This window comes from Aulonocara stuartgranti (genome assembly GCF_965226115.1).
Source record: "Aulonocara stuartgranti genome assembly, chromosome: 23".
Classification (NCBI taxonomy): Eukaryota; Metazoa; Chordata; class Actinopteri; order Cichliformes; family Cichlidae; genus Aulonocara; species Aulonocara stuartgranti.
In genome coordinates, this window is record NC_138958.1 from 580,030 (window position 1) to 601,332 (window position 21,303).

The following is a 21,303-nucleotide window of genomic DNA, read 5'->3' on the forward strand; positions in this document are numbered from 1 at the left end:
AACAGCTTTTCTCCTAAAGCCTGTTATTCATTAGAGACACTGAGAGTGTGTGTGTGTGTGTGTGTGTGTGTGTGTGTGTGTGTGTGTGTGTGTGTGTGTGTGTGTGTGTGTGTGTATTGTCTTTCCATCCCCATCCGTTTACAGAAGAGTCACTGGGCCGCAGACTCTCTTCTTCTGCGTCCTCTCCCTCTTTTGGGGAGAGTTCGTTTACAGAGTCCGGGGTCCCGTGCCACGTCCGACCGCCTCCCCGCTGATGAGTCTGGCTTCTTAGGCACTCGGGAGGAGGAAAAAATCACAGAAGTGTGTGAGACACTGTGGGAGCTTTAGATCTTATACAATCCACCTCAATGCAGAGCAGCTCTCTGTGTTACTGCAATATTATTCTTTTTTTACCCTGAGGAGGGAAAGTTTCCCTCTGAGAAAATGAGCACATCACAACCATTAGCCCTGGCACTGAAGCGCAGAGAGCCAAAGGAAACACGGTCTCATTCTCATTTCCTTCATACGGACAAGAGGAATACCCTGTGACTTTTAGAGCTTGGAGAAATTATGGACAGACCTCTGAGTTATCTAGGACTCGTATTAAAATATGAATAATTTTGTCTGAAGGTGTTTTATGCACGAGAGATCAAAATAAAACCGTTATTTATAACATAGAAATAAATCAAATGTTTAAAGTGAGACATGTTTACTGTTTGCTGCCATCTGATGCCGTTGTTGTGTCTCTGCAGTCGAGGGTTGGAAAAGTAAGTGGAACTAAAACAGAAACAATTTGCAACTAATTAGTTTGGTTGTTATCAGGTGAGTCGACAGCAGGGTTTTAACCTCAGAGAGGTGGAGTTTGTCAGAGAGCAGAAAAACAATGCAGATGACATTTTCCTTTACTCTGTTCACCATAAATCCTTTTTTGTTCAACAGAAAGCTGCATGGTACCTGAGGAGGCACAAACAGGAACTAAAGCTCCTTCTGATTGGCAGCAAAATCATGGGTGCAGAATTCACAGAAGGGGTAAGTTATGCTATTAAACCCTGGAGCAGCCTTTGAGCGCTTAATAACAAACCGACGTTCTTTAATTTTGTTTTCCCCCAAAAATGAAGGAGATTTAGTTTGTAATTTAACGAGCAGTTGTTGGTAAGTGAGTCCGTATGTTTGTGATGCAGAGCAGATCTCCTGCAGAGTGTGTAGCAGCCTTAATGCGCCCCTGCTGCTGCTGGCTCATTCAAAGCAGGGGTAACAGGTGTCTGGCATGGCTGCTGCACGTCTATCTGCTCAGCTAACAGCGCCACCTGCTGGCCATGCCGCCACACGTAACAATACATGCACATTTACAGTTTCTCTTTTTCTTTCAGAACTACTGGAGGAGCACAGGTGGAAGAGATGACTCAAACAGGTGAAACACTGTAAACAACATGATGTGTATTCATCCTTTTGTTTATATTATATTTGTCTGGTAATGAAAAGACTGCCTTCAGTTCACAAATCCAAAGTTTCTAGATTAAAGGCATGTGCTGGTTCACCCTCGCCACGCTCGCTCAGCTTTATAGACGGACGTTTTTAAATCTGTGTGTCAAACCTTCAAAGGGCACGCTGGTTTGTTCCAGCTCCAGGCAGGTGGAGATGTCTACGAAGCTAAACACAGTTCCAGTATTTGTGTTGTGAGCTTTAAATTCAGAAAATGTTCGTACTGCTGTTCCTGAGTGGGTATCTTCACACCAGGTTCTCTCCACATTCAGCGTTCCCTCAGGCACCGATGGCTGGATGGAGTATGTTCCCATCTCGCATAAGAAAAATGTCACCGTCACGTCTCCGCAGAGTCTCAAGGAAGGTAAAGTTTGGTGCTAACACAGCAGAATGAGGAGCTAAAAGGATGAAGACCACCACTGGCTGAGATAACAGTCTGCATTCTTCCCATGCTGTGATCTGGGCAGGGGGCCCCTTGTTGTACGAGGGCGTGCAGCTGGTGCAGAACTCGGCGGCTTTGAACGGGACCCAGCGGGTGCTGCTGGATCATGTTTTATCTGAGGAAGAGTGTGCAGAGCTCAGACAGCTGGCACATGTAAGGACAGTTTTACAGATCGTGCATTTGTTTCTGTCTCAGTGTGTGAAACTGTATTTAAAGTGGTTTTTGTATTCTTGTCCTAAAGACTGTCACGATGGCAGGAGACGGTTACAAAGGCAGGATGTCCCCTCACACTCCCAATGAGAAGTTCGAAGGAGCCAGTGTGCTTAAAACCCTGCAGGTAAACATTGGTCACTAAACAAACAAGTCTCTAATTTCCAGTCTGGTTATGAATGTTAGGACAAGCTTCATAAACTGTAAACAGGACTGTTAGGTTACCTCCACTCTGATGGCGTTTACAATTTCCCTCTCTCCTCCCAGCACGGCTTTGAGGGCAGAGTGCCAATGAGAAGTGCTCGCCTCTTCTACGAAACCAGCGAGCGGGCGAGACGAATCATCGAGTCGTATTTCGTGCTAAACTCCACGTTGCACTTCTCCTACACACACCTGGTGTGCCGGACAGCCATCAAAGGTCTTCAGCTGATGCCAAAACCAGTGTTTAGTAAAGGAAATAAAATGCTGCCTTTCACACCAATGATTTCAAATCCGGTCGTTAAGTGATGACGCGACGAATCCTACTTCCGGGCCTAAAGTAGTCTGCGTTTAATATGGCTTTTGTGTTGTTAACATGTTTAATGTTTTGTATTTTCTTCTATTTAATCTCAAAAAGCTCCTAAAACAGTCAGTGATCACTGTTGACCTCCCTCAGCTTTTTTTACCACTAATCATTTATTTAAGCTCAGTTTTTAAAACCTTAGGATGTAGCTACAGCCCAGCCCATGCAGCAGTATATGAATGACTAACCTCATATTGTGGATGGATTATCTCAGTTGTTCTCCTGGCTGAAGTTTGGTCCTTTTACAGCATCCTGCCATGCGATTACATTTGTTCCTGACCACCGAGAACACTCACGGTAACTGTTGGGTAGATAGCTTGTACTGGAAGGACTGTAAGGTGCTAGTTCAGGTTTGCAGCTACCACTCCCCGGAGTGTCGGCCAGAACACTGCTCAAGGCCCGGATGAATGTTCAGAAGGGAGACAATGAAGACACCGAGGATAGTGCAGACTCTTGTATTGACTTCACACAGTTGAAGGTAACAGAGGTTGTCAGAGGAGCAGGTATTGCATACAGGTTTAGGTGCGTGGGCATGGATGTGTGTGTGTGTGTGTGTGAACGGAACAGAAAGAAAATACTACATTACTAAAGTGTTCACAACAATATCTCCAGAGTACATCAACATAAACACAGGCGGGAAATAAACTAACATCCCCTTTAATACCATAGGCCATATATTACCCACGACTCACACATAGAACCCCTGAGAGAGCTAACCAGGTACACAGCTATACCCAACCACACGGCAGGAAAGTTAGCTTAGCTTAGCTTAGCTTAGCACCCGCTAGCGGCACAGACAGAAACATAGTCATTTCCCCCCTAACCTTGGTTACAGTCCCAAACACATCTTATTATCACATCCTCACACATCACCAACTTACGTTGCTCATTAACGCACACTTCTCACGGAATAACCAATTCTCTGCCGGTAATCTGGAGCAGAAAAGCTCAGGTGCTTTGCCCACGTCTCTCCCTGGACATAGTCTCTCATACAAAGCGGTGGGGTGACCTCTACTGGCCACTCTAAAAACTGCAGGTGAACTAACAACTGAACAGAATAAAACCCATAACTACGGGGCCTTTTGTACAGCCGCCCCCAAATGTATGAAGTACATTTGCTCACAACAAAAGGCAATTTTACAACAAAGTCACGGTGATTGTCCTTTGTCTTCGTCCGGGAGGGCAGGCAGCACCACCAGCCTCGCCACAGGTCGGGTGAAGGTCCGGTCCTTCACCTTGATGTCAGCAGACCTGATGTGCCCGTCGGGACTGGGGTGGACTTTGGAGATGCAGCCCACGAGCCAGGAAGCACGAGGCAGCTGAGGATCTACAATCATCACCACCGAACCTTCTGTGACATCTGCGGGGGATGACCGCCATTTCTGCCGAAGCTGCAGGCTTGGAAGGTACAGCCGGACGAATCGAGACCAGAAGTTCTCAGCCAGCACCTGGGAGTGCTTCCACCTCCGGCGACTCAGGAGCTCTTCTCTGGGGTAAGCCACTTGAGGAAGTGCTCCGTCAGGCCGCCCCATCAGAAAGCAGTTGGGGGTCACTGGATCAGGATCACTGATGTCAGACGGGACATAACCTAGTGGTTTGGAGTTCAAGATGCCCTCCACCTCCACAAGGACCGTGTGGAGGACCTCTTCTTGAAGGGGTTGGGATCCTACTGTAGTGTAGAGTGCCGTCTTGACAGACCTAATCTCCCGCTCCCACACTCCCCCAAAATGAGGAGCCGCTGGTGGATTGAAGTGGAAGACGATCTTATGGGGAGCCAGGAGCTTCTGCAGGTCAGAGGTCATGGCTGCAAAAGCTGCTTGGAGTTCCCTTTCTCCCCCACGGAAGTTGGTCCCTTGGTCTGAGTACAGCTCAGCTGGAGTTCCTCTCCTGGCAATGAAGCGTCGAAGTGCCATTAGGAAGGCATCTGTATCGATGGAGGTTAGGACATCAAGGTGGACCGCTCTGATAGTTAGGCACTTAAAGATGATGCCCCACCTCTTCTCCACACGGCGCCCGATTTTGACCTCAAAGGGTCCAAAACAGTCCACGCCTGTCGAATAAAAGGCAGGTTTGTAAAGGCGGAGGCGCGCAACTGGCAGGTCCGCCATCTTGGGAACAGTCGGTCGGGCTCTCCATCTGCGGCACTCAAGACAGGTCCTTTGAAAACGCCTAACTGCTTCCCGGCCTCTCAGGATCCAATGAGTGCGCCGAATCTCCGCAAAGACCCTCTCTGGCCCTGGATGGCGCAGGCGACTGTCGACGTCCTGGATGAACAGGCGGGTGACTGGATGTGTCGGATCCAAAACTAAAGGATGGGAGCTGGTAAAGGCGAGATCTTCAGAGCGGCGAAGACGTCCACCTACACGGATGACCTCATTCTCGTGGTCGAACTCAGGGGATAGTGCAAGGAGACGACTGCTGCGACTGATGGATTTCCCCTGCTTAAGGAGTCGATACTCCTCAGGGAAGCTCTCCTGTTGAGCTTCTCTCAGGACGTTCATCTCTGCTCGAACATAGTCATAAGCCGATGAAGTTCCACTGCCTTTGGCCGCCCCATGCAACTGCGTAATAGCCGCTTCCAGCAGCTGTGTCCAGGTGTCATATTTGCTGAAGTTCGAAGTGGCGGGGTCAAAGGTGGTAGAAAATCCACAAAAGGTCTCTTTACGGAGCTCAGATGGGCCTGGAGGCTCAGCCAGGGTGCCACTTGGCTCTGGAGGCCACTGTTCTGGACCTAGGAGCAGGAAAGGAGGCCCTTGACTCCATCTATTGGGTCTGGTGAGCTCGAGAAGGGACTTCCCCCGGGTTATATCATCTGCGGGGTTCTGGGCTGAGTCCACATAGCGCCAAGTGTGCGAGTGAGTTAATTCCTGGATCTCAGCCACGCGGGTGCCGACGAAGACCTTGAAGTGGCATGACTGGGACCTCAACCAGGTGAGTACAGTTGTGGAGTCAGACCACAGCACTATTCTCTTTATGTCCAGAGTGAGCTCATTTTTAAGGAGACGGGAAAGATGAGCTCCGGAGAGGGCACCACACAGCTCAAGTCTGGGCATGGAGAGAATGCGTTTAGGGGCAACACGGGAGCGAGCCATCAGGAAGGCTAGATGTGAGCTGCCATCACCTGTCACTGTTCTCATGTAGGCCACTGCGCCATAAGCCTGCTCTGACGCATCACAGAATATGTGAATCTCTCTCTCACTAACTGACTCCGTGATGTGCTTTGGGAGATACGGGCGAGGAAGCAGGACTTGTGCAAGGAACGGCAATTCCTCTTCCCAGGTTTTCCACTGCTGGAGTAGTTCTGGCGGAAGCTGCGGGTCATCCCATCCCCTCTGTTGATCCCAAAGGCGCCTCACCAGCATCTTGGCTCGGGTGGTGTACGGTAGGATAAAGCCCAGTGGGTCGTATTGGCTTGCGAGAACCTTATAAATATTCCACATAGTGGGGGCGCCATAACTGATTTTGCGGTGTCTGTAACCCAAGGTGTCCGTGGGGAAGTGCCAGCTAAGGCCCAGAGTTGGCTCAGAGGTGTCTGATTTGTCTTGAGTGAGCCAAAGTTCTGCACTTGTGGATCTAAGGTCTTCAGGTAGGTGGCCAATGGTGCTGGGTTCATTACTGGCCCACTGGCGAAGGACAAATCCAGCAGAAGACAGGAGGGCTCTTAGCCTGTCCACTAGGTCCCGGGCTTCTTCAGGGGTCGGCACGCTCTGGAGAAGGTTATCAACATAGAAGCACTGTCCCACAGAGTGACGTAGCGGATCATCTCCTTCCGTGTGGTCCCTGGCGTGGCGCTGCAGAGCAAAGGTTGCACAGCATGGGCTGCAAGTTGTACCGAAGGGGAGGACCTGCCATTCATAAACGGCCACCGGTTCCTCGGGGTGTAGATCCCGCCACACAAACCGCAGGAGGGAACGATCTTCGGGAAGAAGGCGAATCTGGTGGAACATACCTTTAATGTCACCACTGATGGCTACGGCATGCTCTCGAAAGCGAAGGAGGACACCAAGGAGCGATGCGCTCAGGGTGGGCCCAGGTAGAAGATGTTCGTTGAGGGCTTGGCCTTGGAACTGGAACGAACAGTTAAACACAAGGCGATCTTTGCCATTGTGGCTAACAAGGTGGTGAGGGATGTACCATGACTCATCTGCATGAGCAACCTCAGAGGGGGGCACCTTAACCACCGAACCGGCCTGGACCAACTTCTCTATCTCTGCCCGGTAGACCTTAGCTCGTTCTGGATCTTTCTGGAGCCTTCTCTCCACACTTCTCAAACTGGGAACGACAGCGTTAGGGCTAGCTTTAAGGTGTGGCATGTTCTCGCGGCGAAGGAGGGGGGTGGCATAGCGTTGGATGCCCTCGACATCTACACGAACTGTCTTCTGCTCTAGCAGGCTAACTGCATAGTTATCTTCTCTTGAACGGGTAACCACCTTGCCTTCTGGCACCGGGACAACATCTACCTGCCATAACTTCTCTACATGTTTGAGTAGCTCACTCACCTGGGGAGGAATGGCGGTCGTGAAGAGGCACTGTTGTGGCAGCGAAGAGGAACCTATAAGGCTGGAGGGACCCTGTAGTGTCCACCCTAACCTGGTGCGCATAGCGGCGGGACCACCCGGTGGACCAAGACGGACAGCTTCAGTTGGAGTGATGAGCTGTGGGTGGTCACTGCCAATCAGAAGGAGAGGTTTGACCTTCTTGAAGGACTGGAGAGGCAGGCCTCGGAGGTGTCTATACTTCCGCTGCAAGGACTCCACCGGGTAGCTGTGCTCGGCTAGGTCGATACGGGTGGCGGTGAAGGCGTTGCGGACTTTGTACTTCAGCTTAGGTTTGCCACCAGGGGAGATCTCGAATGAGACACATGATCCTTGCAGAGTTTGCACATCTTGCCTGATAGTGCGCAATGGAAGTGTCTCTGGGATGCCTTGAAGGTCAAGCTTCTGGGCAGCGGTGGGTAGCAGCATAGTCCTCTCTGACCCATCATCCAAAACTGCGTGAGTGCTCAAAGTCTTGCCATTATGGTGAAGGATGACTGGGACAACCTTTAACAGGACTTGGCCGCTCTCTGTAGGACGATCGAGGTACAGGACGCCCGTAGGATTCTCACCTTCTCGTGGGGGAGCAGACACTGAGCCATGTGGCTTTAAGAACTTCGAATTCACGTCGTGAAGGACCTGCAGATGACGACCCTGACACAGGCTGCAGGGTTTCTTGAGGGTACACTGTGCTGCCTGATGGGAGCGTGCGCAACGCCAGCACCTCTTGTTAGTCTTTATCCAGTCTGTGAGTTGTTCGCGACTCAGTTTGATGACCTCCTGACACTGACTCAGGTGATGGGCACGGTTATCGCAAAAGGCGCAGTAGGGTTGCTGCCTAGCTTTGTTTGGAGTGGTACCTGGTGACCTGGGTGAGCTCTCTGCACTGTGAAGGACCGCAACAGAGCGTCTGCTTGGTCTGACATCAGGCTTCTCTCTGGTGATCGCTGGGGTGGGCAAGCCGTCATAGTCCTGACACCAGGATTCGTACTTTAACCAGGTAGCCAGGTCATCCAGGGTGTAAGCCTGACCAGAATGGTTGTACATGCACCGACGGAAATCAGCTCTTTGCTCTGAAGGAAGCTTACTAAGGAGTCGAGCCACATGGGAGCCACACTGGAGTTCAACCTCCCCATCAGGGCCTAAAGTCTTCAGCATGCCCACGAGCGACTGGATGTGGAGAGAGAATCGCTCAAATGCGGCTGCATCCCCTCGGCGGATGTCAGGTGAGTCCATGACAGCAGCAATTCTTCTCAGGGCAAGCTGGTGGGGCTGCCCAAGCCTGTCGTTAAGAGCGTTCATAGTGTCACTGAAGGGCGTGGCAGAATGGAGGTAAGCGTCCGCTATCAACTTTGCTTCCTCCAGGTGTAGATGATCTAACAAGACTTGGTACCTGAAAAGCTCTGAACTCTCCGGGGGCAATAAGTTCTCTAGCGCCATCTTTAGACGAGCAAATTCCCCAGGATCACGGCGTGAGAGCTTGGGAATGCTTGGACGAGGCCCCCTGTAGGTCAAGAAAGGAGTAGATGAGGACGGGGATGGAGTTGGCAGTGGTTGCAATGGAGGGGGGTGTGCTCTCGGAGGCGGCGCTGGAGGGTAGGTGATCCTTGGCTGAGGAGAAGTGAAACCTGGCCTAGATTCATGTGGGGGGATGATCTGACTCTCCTGTGCAGCCATAGACTCCCTCTTCAGATCCTGGAGCTCTTTCAGCATCGTATCGATGCGGTCCGCAACTGGACCCTGGCTGGAGACAGACTCCTCCTTGAACACAACAGGAGGAGGTGGTGGAGGCCAGTCCTCTTCCTCTTCAGCAGGGGGTGGCTGGAGATGAACAGCAGGGGCTCTGGGCGGTGGACTGAGCTGCAGACTCTCTACACGGTCCAACAACTGCAGCAAACTAGCATGAAGGGCCTGGACATTAGCCAGCCCAGCTTTCATCTGGTCATGCGACTGCTGGAACAGGAACCTTTCACGTTGTATATCTTCTAATTCTGCTCTCAGTGGTGTGACATGACCGTGTGAGCGGTCATCAGAGGGGTCAGACGGAGGATGGTGGGAAGAACGGGTGTCGCCTCCTGTCTCACTTTCCTCCTGGTAACCTGCACCAAGCCCGGGAAAGTCAGTCTCATAAGCTTCATAGCGGAGGGAACGCCGTACATTACGCCGTGGGCGCGCACCAAGAGCTGAGAAGTTCTGAATATCATCCATCTTGTTAGGGTAGAAGCAGCTTACATCCGGCTCGAAGGACCATTAATGTTGGGTAGATAGCTTGTACTGGAAGGACTGTAAGGTGCTAGTTCAGGTTTGCAGCTACCACTCCCCGGAGTGTCGGCCAGAACACTGCTCAAGGCCCGGATGAATGTTCAGAAGGGAGACAATGAAGACACCGAGGATAGTGCAGACTCTTGTATTGACTTCACACAGTTGAAGGTAACAGAGGTTGTCAGAGGAGCAGGTATTGCATACAGGTTTAGGTGCGTGGGCATGGATGTGTGTGTGTGTGTGTGTGAACGGAACAGAAAGAAAATACTACATTACTAAAGTGTTCACAACAATATCTCCAGAGTACATCAACATAAACACAGGCGGGAAATAAACTAACATCCCCTTTAATACCATAGGCCATATATTACCCACGACTCACACATAGAACCCCTGAGAGAGCTAACCAGGTACACAGCTATACCCAACCACACGGCAGGAAAGTTAGCTTAGCTTAGCTTAGCTTAGCACCCGCTAGCGGCACAGACAGAAACATAGTCATTTCCCCCCTAACCTTGGTTACAGTCCCAAACACATCTTATTATCACATCCTCACACATCACCAACTTACGTTGCTCATTAACGCACACTTCTCACGGAATAACCAATTCTCTGCCGGTAATCTGGAGCAGAAAAGCTCAGGTGCTTTGCCCACGTCTCTCCCTGGACATAGTCTCTCATACAAAGCGGTGGGGTGACCTCTACTGGCCACTCTAAAAACTGCAGGTGAACTAACAACTGAACAGAATAAAACCCATAACTACGGGGCCTTTTGTACAGTAACTTTTATCGAGTGGAAAAAAAGTTAGCTTGTTTATATTATGCTAACATAGCTGTGTCGCTAGCGGTCACGTAGCACATCATTATATACCAGCTAGCCAAACTTCAGTAACCCTACAAACGTCACTGCTGTTTAGTTTTCTGTCTTCATTTATGCTGGAAGTGATAGCAGAGCTGTACGTTTTAATTTGTTTCCAAAACCCCACAGTCAGGACATGCTATATTGTATTTAGATAGAAGCTAGCGAGCTAACTCCCTGCTAACTTCTAACTCCGTTAAATGTCATAAATTCCGTTTTCATGGATGCCTGGATGTTAAACTCAATTGTTACACCTGGTAGAGCAGAACGCTGATCATTTTATTAAAGATGAAAGACTTTAGACAGTTTTTCAACTCTCAGTAATGCCACAGTGATCGTTTGATATATGGACCTGCAGCGGAGTTTAGGCCCAGACACGGCTAGTGACGTCAGACTTTATGACCGGATATCCAGGAAGATGGATGGTTGTTGCGTTTACCGTCACATGAAAAGCAGTGTTGTCATTTTTCCCTTAGGTCAGCAAGATCACAGGAATGACCTGAGCCATCCCATCCATGCTGACAACTGCTTGTTGGACCCTGATGCCAATGAGTGCTGGAAGGAACCTCCAGCTTACACAAACAGAGACTACAGGTACGAGGTTTATCCAGACTAAAGTGTTTGTGAGGTTTGTTTTATACTGTGAGACGTTCCTGTTTCAATGTCCTTCTTTGTTTCAGTGCACTGTTATATCTAAATGCCGACTTTGAAGGAGGGGAGTTCATATTTACAGAAATGGATGCCAAAACCGTCACGGTGAGAAGTTTGCCCAGCAAAGATGATTTCATAGCTTTTATTTGTTTTGCTTCCAAACACGTTTACTTGTAAGTTCGTGTTAAATGTTCTTGAGCAGTAGTTCTTCAGGCTGCTTTATCACTAGTTTTCAGAGGAATGTTTTTTTGTTTAAGCCATTTAACACATTAATCATTCAAAGACAACCTGGCAAGGAACTCATTTTAAATTGAAACCAGCCAAAGGACACATTGTTGCCCTTTTTTTTTTCAGCTGAGTCTAAAATGCTAACATAGTCTGACAAGCATGAGTATTTTTGCACCAACAAGGTGTTTCACAGAGTTGATGGCTGGAAAGCTGGAATATCCCAGCATGGTGTGCAGGATCTGGACCGTTGGAAACCCAAAAACTCATGAACATAATATTTACTTTAAAATCCTAATAATGTGTGAAGTTGATGATTTTTAAGTGTCACTGTTTATCTTCAGCTTTGTGCTCACATCACAAGATCATCGTAGCCTCACATCTGTCCTTCTGTCGTCCCCTTCAGGCATCAGTGAAACCAAAGTGTGGCAGAATGGTAGGTTTCTCATCAGGAGGGGAAAATCCACACGGCGTGAAGGCCGTTACGAGTGGACAGAGGTGTGCTGTGGCTCTCTGGTTCACCCTGAACCCACTCTACAGAGAACTGGTAAAACGTAGCTTCTTTGTCTACATCTGCTGGTGGAGTGTCTAGTTACCGTCTTTGCAGAATAAACTGAGAGAAGTAACTGGTTACACTGTAACAGTGTCACATTGTTACTCAGTTGGTAGAATAAAAACTACCTTAGTTTCTAATGGAGGACGCTGTCAGAGGATTCAGTGCTGGACACTTTGTTTCGTGCACTTTGTTGTCGTTCTATCAAGAAAAGGTTCAGGTGTTCTGTCGATATGTCAGGACCTCTTAAGAGGCAGGAGTCATGTGCCAGTGATCACTGTGTACTTAATTACATGCTGCTGTATTAAAGTCTCAACAGTAGAACAACTTATTATGAAAAGTAATCCTGTGTGATACTGGTTATACGGGTAGAAATCACTGGGACCGTTTGGAAAGGAAGAATGTTTTAACCAAAAATGTACAAACACAAAAAAATCTCACCGAATTTGTGCTGTTTAATAAATGTGTTGGACAAACTGTTTCCTGCTACAGGAGCGACTGCAGGCGGACGAGGTGGTCCAGGCCCTGGACACGCAGCATGTGTTCGGTCAAGGTCTCAACATCAACCCCAAAGATGAGTTGTAGAAACGTCAGAATGGCGCCACCTTCTTTAGTCAAACACTTGTATATGTTATTTATTGAATGACCTCTGGATCAGAACATTTCTATTTTTCTACTGTTTTGGAAGTGCAAGGTCAATGTCGTTTTGTGTTATTTTGATTTTTCCTCCTGCTTCTCGTTCAACCTTGAGTTTACATTTTGGTTCTTGGGCGTTCGATCCAATCACAGCCTCCGTGTGTTTGGAGCGACATGATGTCGTCAGCTTGTATCTGTAATCTCACTCAACTGTGAAGTTTCACTGCTTTTGTCAACAGACTTAAACACCAACATTTTCACTGTATGTTCATATATTAACTTGTGTCTTCACAAATGGTACAGGCAAGTATGATATTAAGCACATTATCCCTTTTTATTAGTTTGTATTTCTATGACTGTAATATATTTTTAAATATGCGGTGCACTGTTGTTTTCTCAGTCTAAAATGAGACTCATCTGAATAATTTGTGTCTTGTTGAATATTTAAGTGAAACGGGAAACATCTTTAGTCAGTTTAGTTCATTAGTTGTAATAAATCACTGCACAACACTGCCTGACACGAGGACAGAGTGTGTTTGGTTTTTCATTGTGTTTGTCTTGTAATGACAGCTGCTGGCTACATTTAATATAAGAAACTTTTTTTCATAAAAGATGCCAATTATTCCTGTTTCAAGGAATACGTGTTGAATAACGGTCTTTTATTACTTTGTGTGGTTGGTCCAGAACGGTCGAGTCGTGCACTGGAGATCAGGTGGAGAAGAAAAATAAATAAGAGTAACTTGGCTTTTCTACGTGGGTTCAAAATGTTTTACTGTTTAATTCTGAAATGCTGAAGAACACATGTATGTGTACATGCCTATAAAGTAAAAATATTTCACGTGTTTTGTGTCCCTATTGTTTTGTGTGTAATTACGTATAGCAACTAACAATACTATTTATCAGAAAACGTATTTATGTAACCAAACTCTCAGAGAAAAGACAGACGATAGGAAAAAGGTCATTTTTATTCAGGATTACATCGCAGCACTTTGTCAGGAGCTCCGCCCATACTCACAACTTGTGCAAGCATTTACTCAAACCATGCCACACCTGTATTTCCTGTTATTCAGTTATTTACAGAGGAGAGGTCACTGTGGTACTTTTACAAATGTACTCGAGCTCAAAAATGACGAACAAGAAACTCCACCAGGGCCCTGCTACAGAAACCAGGGTCAGTAAACTCTGAGCTTGTGCTTCCCGCTGATCAGAACTGATCATGATTCACCATAGCAGGGAATCCATCCATCCAGCCACCCACCCATCTACCCATCCATCCATCCAAACAGCCATCCACCCACCCACCAATCCATTCATCCACCCATCCCCCCACCCACCCATCCATCCACCCACTCATCCATCCAGCCACCCACCCATCTACCCATCCATCCATCCATCCATCTTCCCAGCCATCCACCCACCCATCCATCCCTCCACCCACCCATCCATCCATCCATCCACCTACCCATCCAGTGGACTGAGTCATATTTATCGTAAAAAAGAAAAGAGGTGGACAGAAAAGTGTCACTGAGATATTTAGCAGACAGCTGCCTTACTGACCACAGAGTCAGCATGTTACAAACATGTAGCCAACAGATTTTGAGTTGTTAATAAATCTACAGTGTGTGCTGATCACATCCATGATCCAAGGCTGGTTGATTCTGAAAGCACTCGTGTTAAATGCACCACTAAACTAAACCTGGGGTTTCATGTGCATGTTAATGCATTCTGCTACACACTTTGATATTAACCCTATCAATGAGGAAATGAAACAGTGTGTCGGGCGGAGTCAGAGTTTCAGTTAACCCTCTTTCTGGAACAAATAACCTGGATTTCGCTCATCTCGTGTTTAACAAACTTGGGAGTTTATACCTGCTTTCTGTAACGAGCCCGAGTCCTTAGTTTGAGTTTGTGGGGACCCTGATTAGAGGTAACATGTGGCTTTGGTCGGCGTGCCGGGTTGGTTCGGCTCAGAAGCGGTAGGCCAGCTGTTCAGTGACTCTGAACGGTTTGCTTTCACTGGCGGTGCACATCAAGTCCCTCATGCGCCGCGCACGCCGCTCCTCTAACACCAGCCTGCGGGAGTGCTCTCGGGCCGCCTGCTGCTCCGCTCGCTTCTCCGTCCGCTTTCGCTTCAGCCACCTGAGGGAGGAAAAAGGTATCTGTCAGTCAGCTGATACTTCCAGCACGCTTTCAGAATATTTGCCCTTTGTAGCCAGATGAGGGCTGCATCATTAGCCTGCTTTTTATTATTAATATTGTCTAAATGTAACTTTACTCCTGACAGGATATAAATCAACGAACCAAAATTCAACCTGTAAATCTTTAACTTCACCTTAGAGCAGAAACAAGCGGTGACAGACGTGATTGTCTCTACTCTTACGTGTGCCAGGAAGTCATCATATGAAACTTTCTGCAGGTTACGAAGTTTAAAAGCAGACGTACAGTTTGAAAGCCTCGTCGCACTCCTCACGGCTGTGTAACAGGTACCCACTGTCCTCCTCCAGCCTCTTGAACTCCACCAGCTGCCTCTCCTTGTGCTGCTGCTCCTGCTTCCTCTGAAGCCATGACCTGAAGGCCTCCTCCGGGTCCGGGTTGGAGTCTCTCTAACGGGGGACGCAGAAGCAGCGTATTACCATCGTCAGTCGGGTCACTTTTACCGGACACTTTCTTTGTATTGCATCAAAGTTTAAGACACGGAAAGTGTTGGGGGGAAAAGTGGTCCTCGTGTAGCGACTGTGTTATGAGCTTACTGTGCCCCCGTGTGGCCATACTTGACAATTCATTCTCTCGATTTCCTGGGCTCTGTGGATCCTTCTCTCCTCCTGAAGCTGCTCTTTCTTCCTCATCAGCCAGGCTTTGAAGGCCAGCTCGTTCTCCTGCCTCTTCAGCTCTTCTTCCTCACGCCTCCTCTGTTCTGCCTGAGAAACATAATAACTGTGAAGAAATGTAGCAACCATAGCCAGACCTTTTTTTGAAATGACCTAATTCGCTGCATTTCCTACCTCTCTGGCCAGCCTCTGCTTCCTCTCCTGGATCTTCTGCAGCTGCTCTTTCTGCTGTGGGGTCAGGGTGTACGTGGCCTGGCTGGGTGTCTCCGTGGCAGACTGCACCCGCCTCTTGCTGCTTTTCCTCTGACTGCCTCTCTGACTCTGGCTGGCTGAGCTAGGCCTGCTCTTTGGTTGTGCTGGAGGTCTGGGGGCCCGAAGGTGATCTATTGCCTGTGGAAACAAGAAGGAGGCAGCCCGAAGGCGAGGAGAAGAGGAGGAACTGTGGATCTTAACAGAGTTTACATTTTGCTCCTGAACACGAGGCGAGGAGCGTGAACTGTCACTGAAGTTGTTCGCTAAAGGAGGGAAAAGGGCTTGACTCTCCACCTCTTTCAGGCTGACCAGGTCAAACTTCCCGTCCTTCTCCACAAGGACTCTGCCCTCCTTCATCCCCTGGCCTCCCTCGCTGCTCTCCCCAGCCCTGCCAGAACCTCCTTCAGAACTCCTGCTTTCATTGCGAGGTGAAATCTTTAGCTCGGACAGCTTTCCCGACACTTCAGTATCTGCCGGTGCATCCTCAGCTCTTTCCTTGCTCCCATTTTTCCCCTTTACTTCATCGCTGCTGCCATCTCTCTCAAACTGCAGCGGAGGCACCACCAGGTCCACCAATGTCTCTTTAAAATGCAACCGCCTCCGTCGTGTCATATCTGGCACTTCCTGATCCTGCAGCTCCCGGTTAGCCTGCTGGATCTTCTCGAGGATGTACTTCTTCTCCTCGTCTGTTTGGTCATCCATCCCTGGAGGAGGTGGGGCTGTAGGTGATGACTTACTGGGACTGTCCCTGTCTGAGTCATACTCCAATGGTTCCATGGGAGATGGCCACCTCTCTTCATCTTCTTCCAGTTGCTCTGTTTTGTTGTCTCGCTTTGTTTCCTTGTAGTTATTCTCCTTTCCTTTCATTCCCTGTCGTTTCTCACCCTCCTCCAGTTCTTTGTCAATGTCTGCCTCTATGTCCTCATAGTCAGAGCCCTGTGGGGGATAAGACAGACGTACTTTGCATGCATTAATTAAGTCTGCATATAAATGAAGGTGCAACATCAATACTGAGCAACAGATAACAGGTATGTTTTATTTTGCTCATCAATATTACATCCAGCAGTGGAACAGTGAAAGTATGCCGCTGCATTTCAGCAGCATAGGTTTCACATCCAAACTCGGTGTGCCAGGTCTGGTAACTCAACACTGCTCGCTGTCACACTTTCACAGAGCAGGCTCAGGTATACACACCTCATTCAGCCTGCAGCAAGTAGAGCAGCATTCAGATATATACTGCATGCTAAAAAGGAAAGAAAGATTAGAAAGACGAGATGCAGGAGATGTAATGTCAGACCTACCTGGTCCCCGCTCCGGCCTTCCTCACTGATCAGCCAGTCCAGATCTTTCTCAAAGTCGTCCTCGTACTCCTCCTGAGTCTTTGTGCAAACTGTTTCGCTCATCATCTACCACCGAACTGAAAGAGGGGACGGAAGGATGTGACGTAATGCTTATAAAAGTTTTTCTCCCTGCACACACTCACACTGTAGCACCCAAAGAAAGTGAAGTCAAGCCTGAGACAGCACAGTGACGATGCGATCATCGCTGTAGACCGTGGAGATCACCTGTGCAGCCCAACCACACCTCAGGTTTAAAATCACTGATGATTATTTTCTGCTCACTGTTTTCTGTGAGAGGGTGACTTGGCTTCAAGAGAAAAGTAGCTGTTTTATATTATTCACTGAAGTCTAATAAGTACAGATCACAGTGCAGAAAACACCCTGCAGGATACATCTGGGATTACACGGTGAGCATCTTTCCTGTAGAGTAAAACGTGCATTGTTCTCAAACTTGAGGCTTAAATTTCCCTTGATTTAAATCTTAGTATCTGACCTGCTGTTTGTGTTGTTATATTGTTTTTATCTGCTGGTTGTGTTCTCGGGTTTCTCTTGTAGTGTTTAATCACAGAGAGGCTGCCACCAACAGGTTGGATGATTTCTTGACTGGTGCTTAATACATGAGACAAAAAGTGCATAATCATAGTCTTCCTCATTAAATACATTATTTGTGGTGATCACACAGAAACCTGAATAAATCCAGTGTCCCTCTATAATATGTGCTGTTTATTTTATGCCGAAATATAACAGTAAAGGTCCGAAAACAAAGGAGGTACATATCAGCACAGATAACCTTATTTACCCAAGTGTAGGAACATGACATCCAGCCAATGATGGCTGATGTCCAACGACCTGGGCACCACTAACAGCTCGTTAACATTAAGTATAAAGAATAATGCAAAGATCAGCACATAGAGGCAGACCGGCGTTATTCACAGCAGGCCTGTGCTTTAAGAAAACTAACAACAGACAATCCAAAAGAAATATATTTCTGTGTTGCAGCATTTGTGAGCACCTGTATTTGCCATGTTATGGCAAAAACTCCATCACAGCCACTTTTAAGTGGGTTCATTTATATGTTAGGTATAAATCTGTAGCAGGGCTTTGTGCCCATCTCATGTATTAGATCAAAGTTGAATAGCTGTCAAAATCTACAATTCTTTTTGGCTTTAATACCTATATAATATCCCTCACTTGCTAACATCTATAGATTTATACGCGCTTTTGATTCAGTGCATGTGTGTTTGGGTCACAGCCGCTTCCACCAGGCAGCTTAAAACACAGAAACAGAGTCGAGTCGTCTTTAGCTTTTACTTTATTTGTTTCAATCGCTTTATAGCGTATAGAGGGCAGGCTGAGAGCAGACTGGACCCAGTCGGATTACATCGATCGGTTTTAAAGCAGCAGTGTAAAATGTGACAACAGTGATGTTAAACTCACCAGCAGCAGCTCTTCCTGTTTCAGTAAAACAACAAATCGACCGTCTAACTGGCCTGCGTAGTCCCCGCCGGCCTGTGGAGCAACACCTGTGCACATAATCTGCTTCAAGCCTCTCCACGGCCCCTAAAAGGTTTAATAGACACGTCGTCATAGAGACCAGCAACACGCTTTACACATGCGCATGCGCACGCCACCTGCTAAACGCATTCACAAAAAAGAAAATCTCCATGAACACAGCGTAAATGGTAAATGGTAAATGGCCTGTATTTATATAGCGCCTTACTAGTCCCTAAGGACCCCAAAGCGCTTTACATATCCAGTCATCCACCCATTCACACACACATTCACACACTGGTGATGGCAAGCTACATTGTAGCCACAGCCACCCTGGGGCGCACTGACAGAGGCGAGGCTGCCGGACACTGGCGCCACCGGGCCCTCTGACCGTTTATCGTAAACATGAGGGAAAAGCCAGGGGGTGTTAAAAGACCGTAAATATTTAATAAAGTAAAGTTATTAAATGAGTTATCTGTTCCTCCAGGCTGAGGTCGATTAAATTTAAAGCACTATAGATAAACTGGGTCCTTTTGTGCGAGTCTTTCCATTATTGCACATTTTTATGACTAAACAAAACTAAAGCGCACATTTGAGCCCGGATAGGCTGCACTTAGAAGATTGCCTCTTTATCTACGGTGAGAATAAAAAAACAAACCAATTCCAAAAATGTCAGGACGACGTGTAAAATGTAAACAAAACCAGAATACGAAGAGTTTAAACACTGATATGTTTTCTGTGTTATGTTCTGAATAAAACTTGGGTTTGTGAGATTCGCGAGTCTTTGCATTACGTTTTTATTTGCATTTTATACGTCGTGACATTTTTTTTATTTACGTTTGGGTTTTATTAAAGAATAAAAAAGGCAGGCAAGTAAAACAAAATCAGGCAACAGATGAAAGATTAAAAAGTGTCAAGAGGGCAGAGAAAAGAGAAAATTTACAAGGAAGTCATTTATCTCCAACCACCTCTCTGATAAGAAGTATGTGTACAACACATCAGTGTAAATGGTTAGCACAGGTTAAAGTAAGTAACTCTAGACTTTCACCCCAAAGTAGTTTAAAAAACTTGGAAGTTATACTTTTGCATGCTCTCATTTGTTTATAACAAGCCTTGTGATTAAAGGGTGAACCTTTGCAAAGATGTTTCTCAAAAATGAAACAACTGAAAGGAGCCTTCAGCAGGAAGTGTTGTGGCAGCAATGCTGCAGATGCTGGTGAATGATTCAGGACTTTATAAAAACGAACACATTATATGATGTGTTTACTTTTCAAAAGTAAATTTCGTATTTCTTTATGTATGAGTCAATAAAAAAAACACTCGTGGATGATTAGAATCAGCAACAGTGCACACTACGTGGGTACTGTCGTGTTATTCAATTATACGCGGGTCCACTGTACGATTCATAACCACACTTTATTTTCTTGTTCTTGCTCTGCCCCACATAACATAACATTCTATACAGAAACACACCGGTCTTGCCCTCTAGCTGCCATCAGCCTAACTACACTGACCGGCTGCATTAACATCTACTGTACAATGCAATTACACCACATCTCCCCTTTCTAGAATCAATGGGTAGACTACCATTGACTCACCAGACCTTAGAGGGTTATTCTGCCTCTGTGGCTGGAAGGTCTGGTCCTGCGCTTACCTGTAAGGAATACTATATAATGAAAATCTTAACTCTAATTAACCCGTTAAGTAACACAAATTCTTACATGCTAACTTGTCACACCCCCTGCATTTCCCAACTTCTGAACATGCATATTTGAAAATGACAACCTTTTAGCTTTTACACTTTTACCCATATTGTGCAAACAATACTACGAAAGAGGGGTATTCTTGTATAAAACAGTCCTTTCCATCTTATCCGTTATAAGTCCAATCTGGTTGGTCTCACAACCACTCTTCCGGATCTGGTTCTGGGTGTAGATGGAAGCTCTGGAGAAACTGTCTCTGGCATGTCCGTGGAGCACTGCTCCCCGGCTTCTGCAGATTCTGGCTCCCCATTATTGCTCTCAGTTTGGTCTGGAGAGTGTTTCATGGGAACAAGATGCCGACGATTCCGCCTAATTGTCCCACGAGGTCCCTCCACGAGATATGATCGTGGTGTGGAGTGGCTGCCAATAACGGTGCCGCTGGCTCTCTGGTCTGTTATCCACACTTCTTGGCCTGGAGTGAGCCTGTCGAGGCTGCGTGCGCGATGACGAAGGTTATATGACTGCGCCTCTTTAGTCCTCCTCTCCTTTTCCCTCCGGGTGACAACCACACTATCAGGAAGTGCGGGGTCTAGCAGAGATGGCAGTATTGGCACTGTGGTGCGAAGCCGTCTCCCCATCAAGAGTTGGGCTGGACTATAGCCATTCTGCAGTGGGGTGGCTCTGTAAGCGAGCAGAGCCAAGTGTGGATCAACAGCTTTCCGCAATAGATTCTTGACAGTCTTAACTGCTCGTTCGGCTTCGCCATTGCTTTGGGGATATTTCGGGCTGCTTGTAATGTGACAGAAGCCATACACTTTTGCAAATGTCTCAAAAGCTGCCCCTGAAAACTGTGGCCCATTATCTGTTACCAGCTGCTCGGGGATCCCATGTCGTGCAAAAATCCCTTTGAGATGATGGATCGCGTCCTCTGACCTTGAAGGTGTGAGAGGGGCAATCTCAACAAATCTTGAGGCATAATCCACGACAAGAAGGTAGGTTTTCCCTCTCAGCATAAACAGATCGGCTCCTAGCTTTTGCCACGGCCGCCCTGGATACTGTGATGGCATCAGCGGTTCTGTGTGGTTTTCTCTCACTTGGCAACATGTCCGACAGTTAAGGACAAGCTCATTTATCTGCTGGCTTAGCCCTGGCCACCAAACCGACTGTCGTGCTCGCTGTCTGCACTTAACCACTCCCTGGTGACCTTCGTGCAGTCTGGTGAGCACATCAATTCTCATAGTTGCAGGTATAACCAACCTGTCCCCTTTGATTAGCAGACCATCATGTACGGTG

At 47.4% G+C, this 21,303-nt stretch overlaps 2 protein-coding genes across 5 annotated transcripts in view; one reads left to right on the forward strand and one right to left on the reverse strand.

Annotated features, from left to right (window-relative positions):
• Positions 1-13,238, forward strand: part of p3h2 (prolyl 3-hydroxylase 2) — a 51,279-nt gene extending 38,041 nt beyond the window's left edge. For both annotated transcript variants that reach the window (XM_082522911.1, XM_082522910.1), the window contains 10 exons: positions 919-1,008; positions 1,350-1,390; positions 1,734-1,825; positions 1,929-2,056; positions 2,145-2,240; positions 2,381-2,531; positions 10,808-10,925; positions 11,012-11,087; positions 11,614-11,754; positions 12,253-13,238. In XM_082522911.1, coding sequence (XP_082379037.1) covers positions 919-1,008; positions 1,350-1,390; positions 1,734-1,825; positions 1,929-2,056; positions 2,145-2,240; positions 2,381-2,531; positions 10,808-10,925; positions 11,012-11,087; positions 11,614-11,754; positions 12,253-12,345 — 1,026 coding nt within the window. In that variant the 3' untranslated portion in view covers positions 12,346-13,238. The remainder of the gene's footprint in view (positions 1-918; positions 1,009-1,349; positions 1,391-1,733; positions 1,826-1,928; positions 2,057-2,144; positions 2,241-2,380; positions 2,532-10,807; positions 10,926-11,011; positions 11,088-11,613; positions 11,755-12,252) is intronic.
• Positions 13,239-13,778: 540 nt separating this feature from the next.
• On the reverse strand, positions 13,779-18,410 carry ccdc181 (coiled-coil domain containing 181). 3 transcript variants are annotated; one of them, XM_082522929.1, is made up of 6 exons: positions 18,254-18,410; positions 16,778-16,893; positions 15,399-16,412; positions 15,168-15,314; positions 14,839-14,999; positions 13,779-14,535 (listed from the first exon to the last, which is right to left on the reverse strand). In XM_082522929.1, exons 2-6 carry the CDS (start codon positions 16,880-16,882, stop codon positions 14,364-14,366), a joined length of 1,599 nt encoding a protein of 532 aa, XP_082379055.1. In that variant the 5' UTR covers positions 16,883-16,893; positions 18,254-18,410; the 3' UTR covers positions 13,779-14,363. The 3 variants fall into 3 exon arrangements, with proteins under 3 accessions (XP_082379055.1, XP_082379054.1, XP_082379056.1); XM_082522928.1 differs by having other exon boundaries at positions 15,147-15,314; positions 18,254-18,409; XM_082522930.1 differs by lacking the exons at positions 16,778-16,893; positions 18,254-18,410 and adding an exon at positions 16,671-16,771 and having other exon boundaries at positions 15,147-15,314.
• Positions 18,411-21,303: the final 2,893 nt, after the last annotated feature.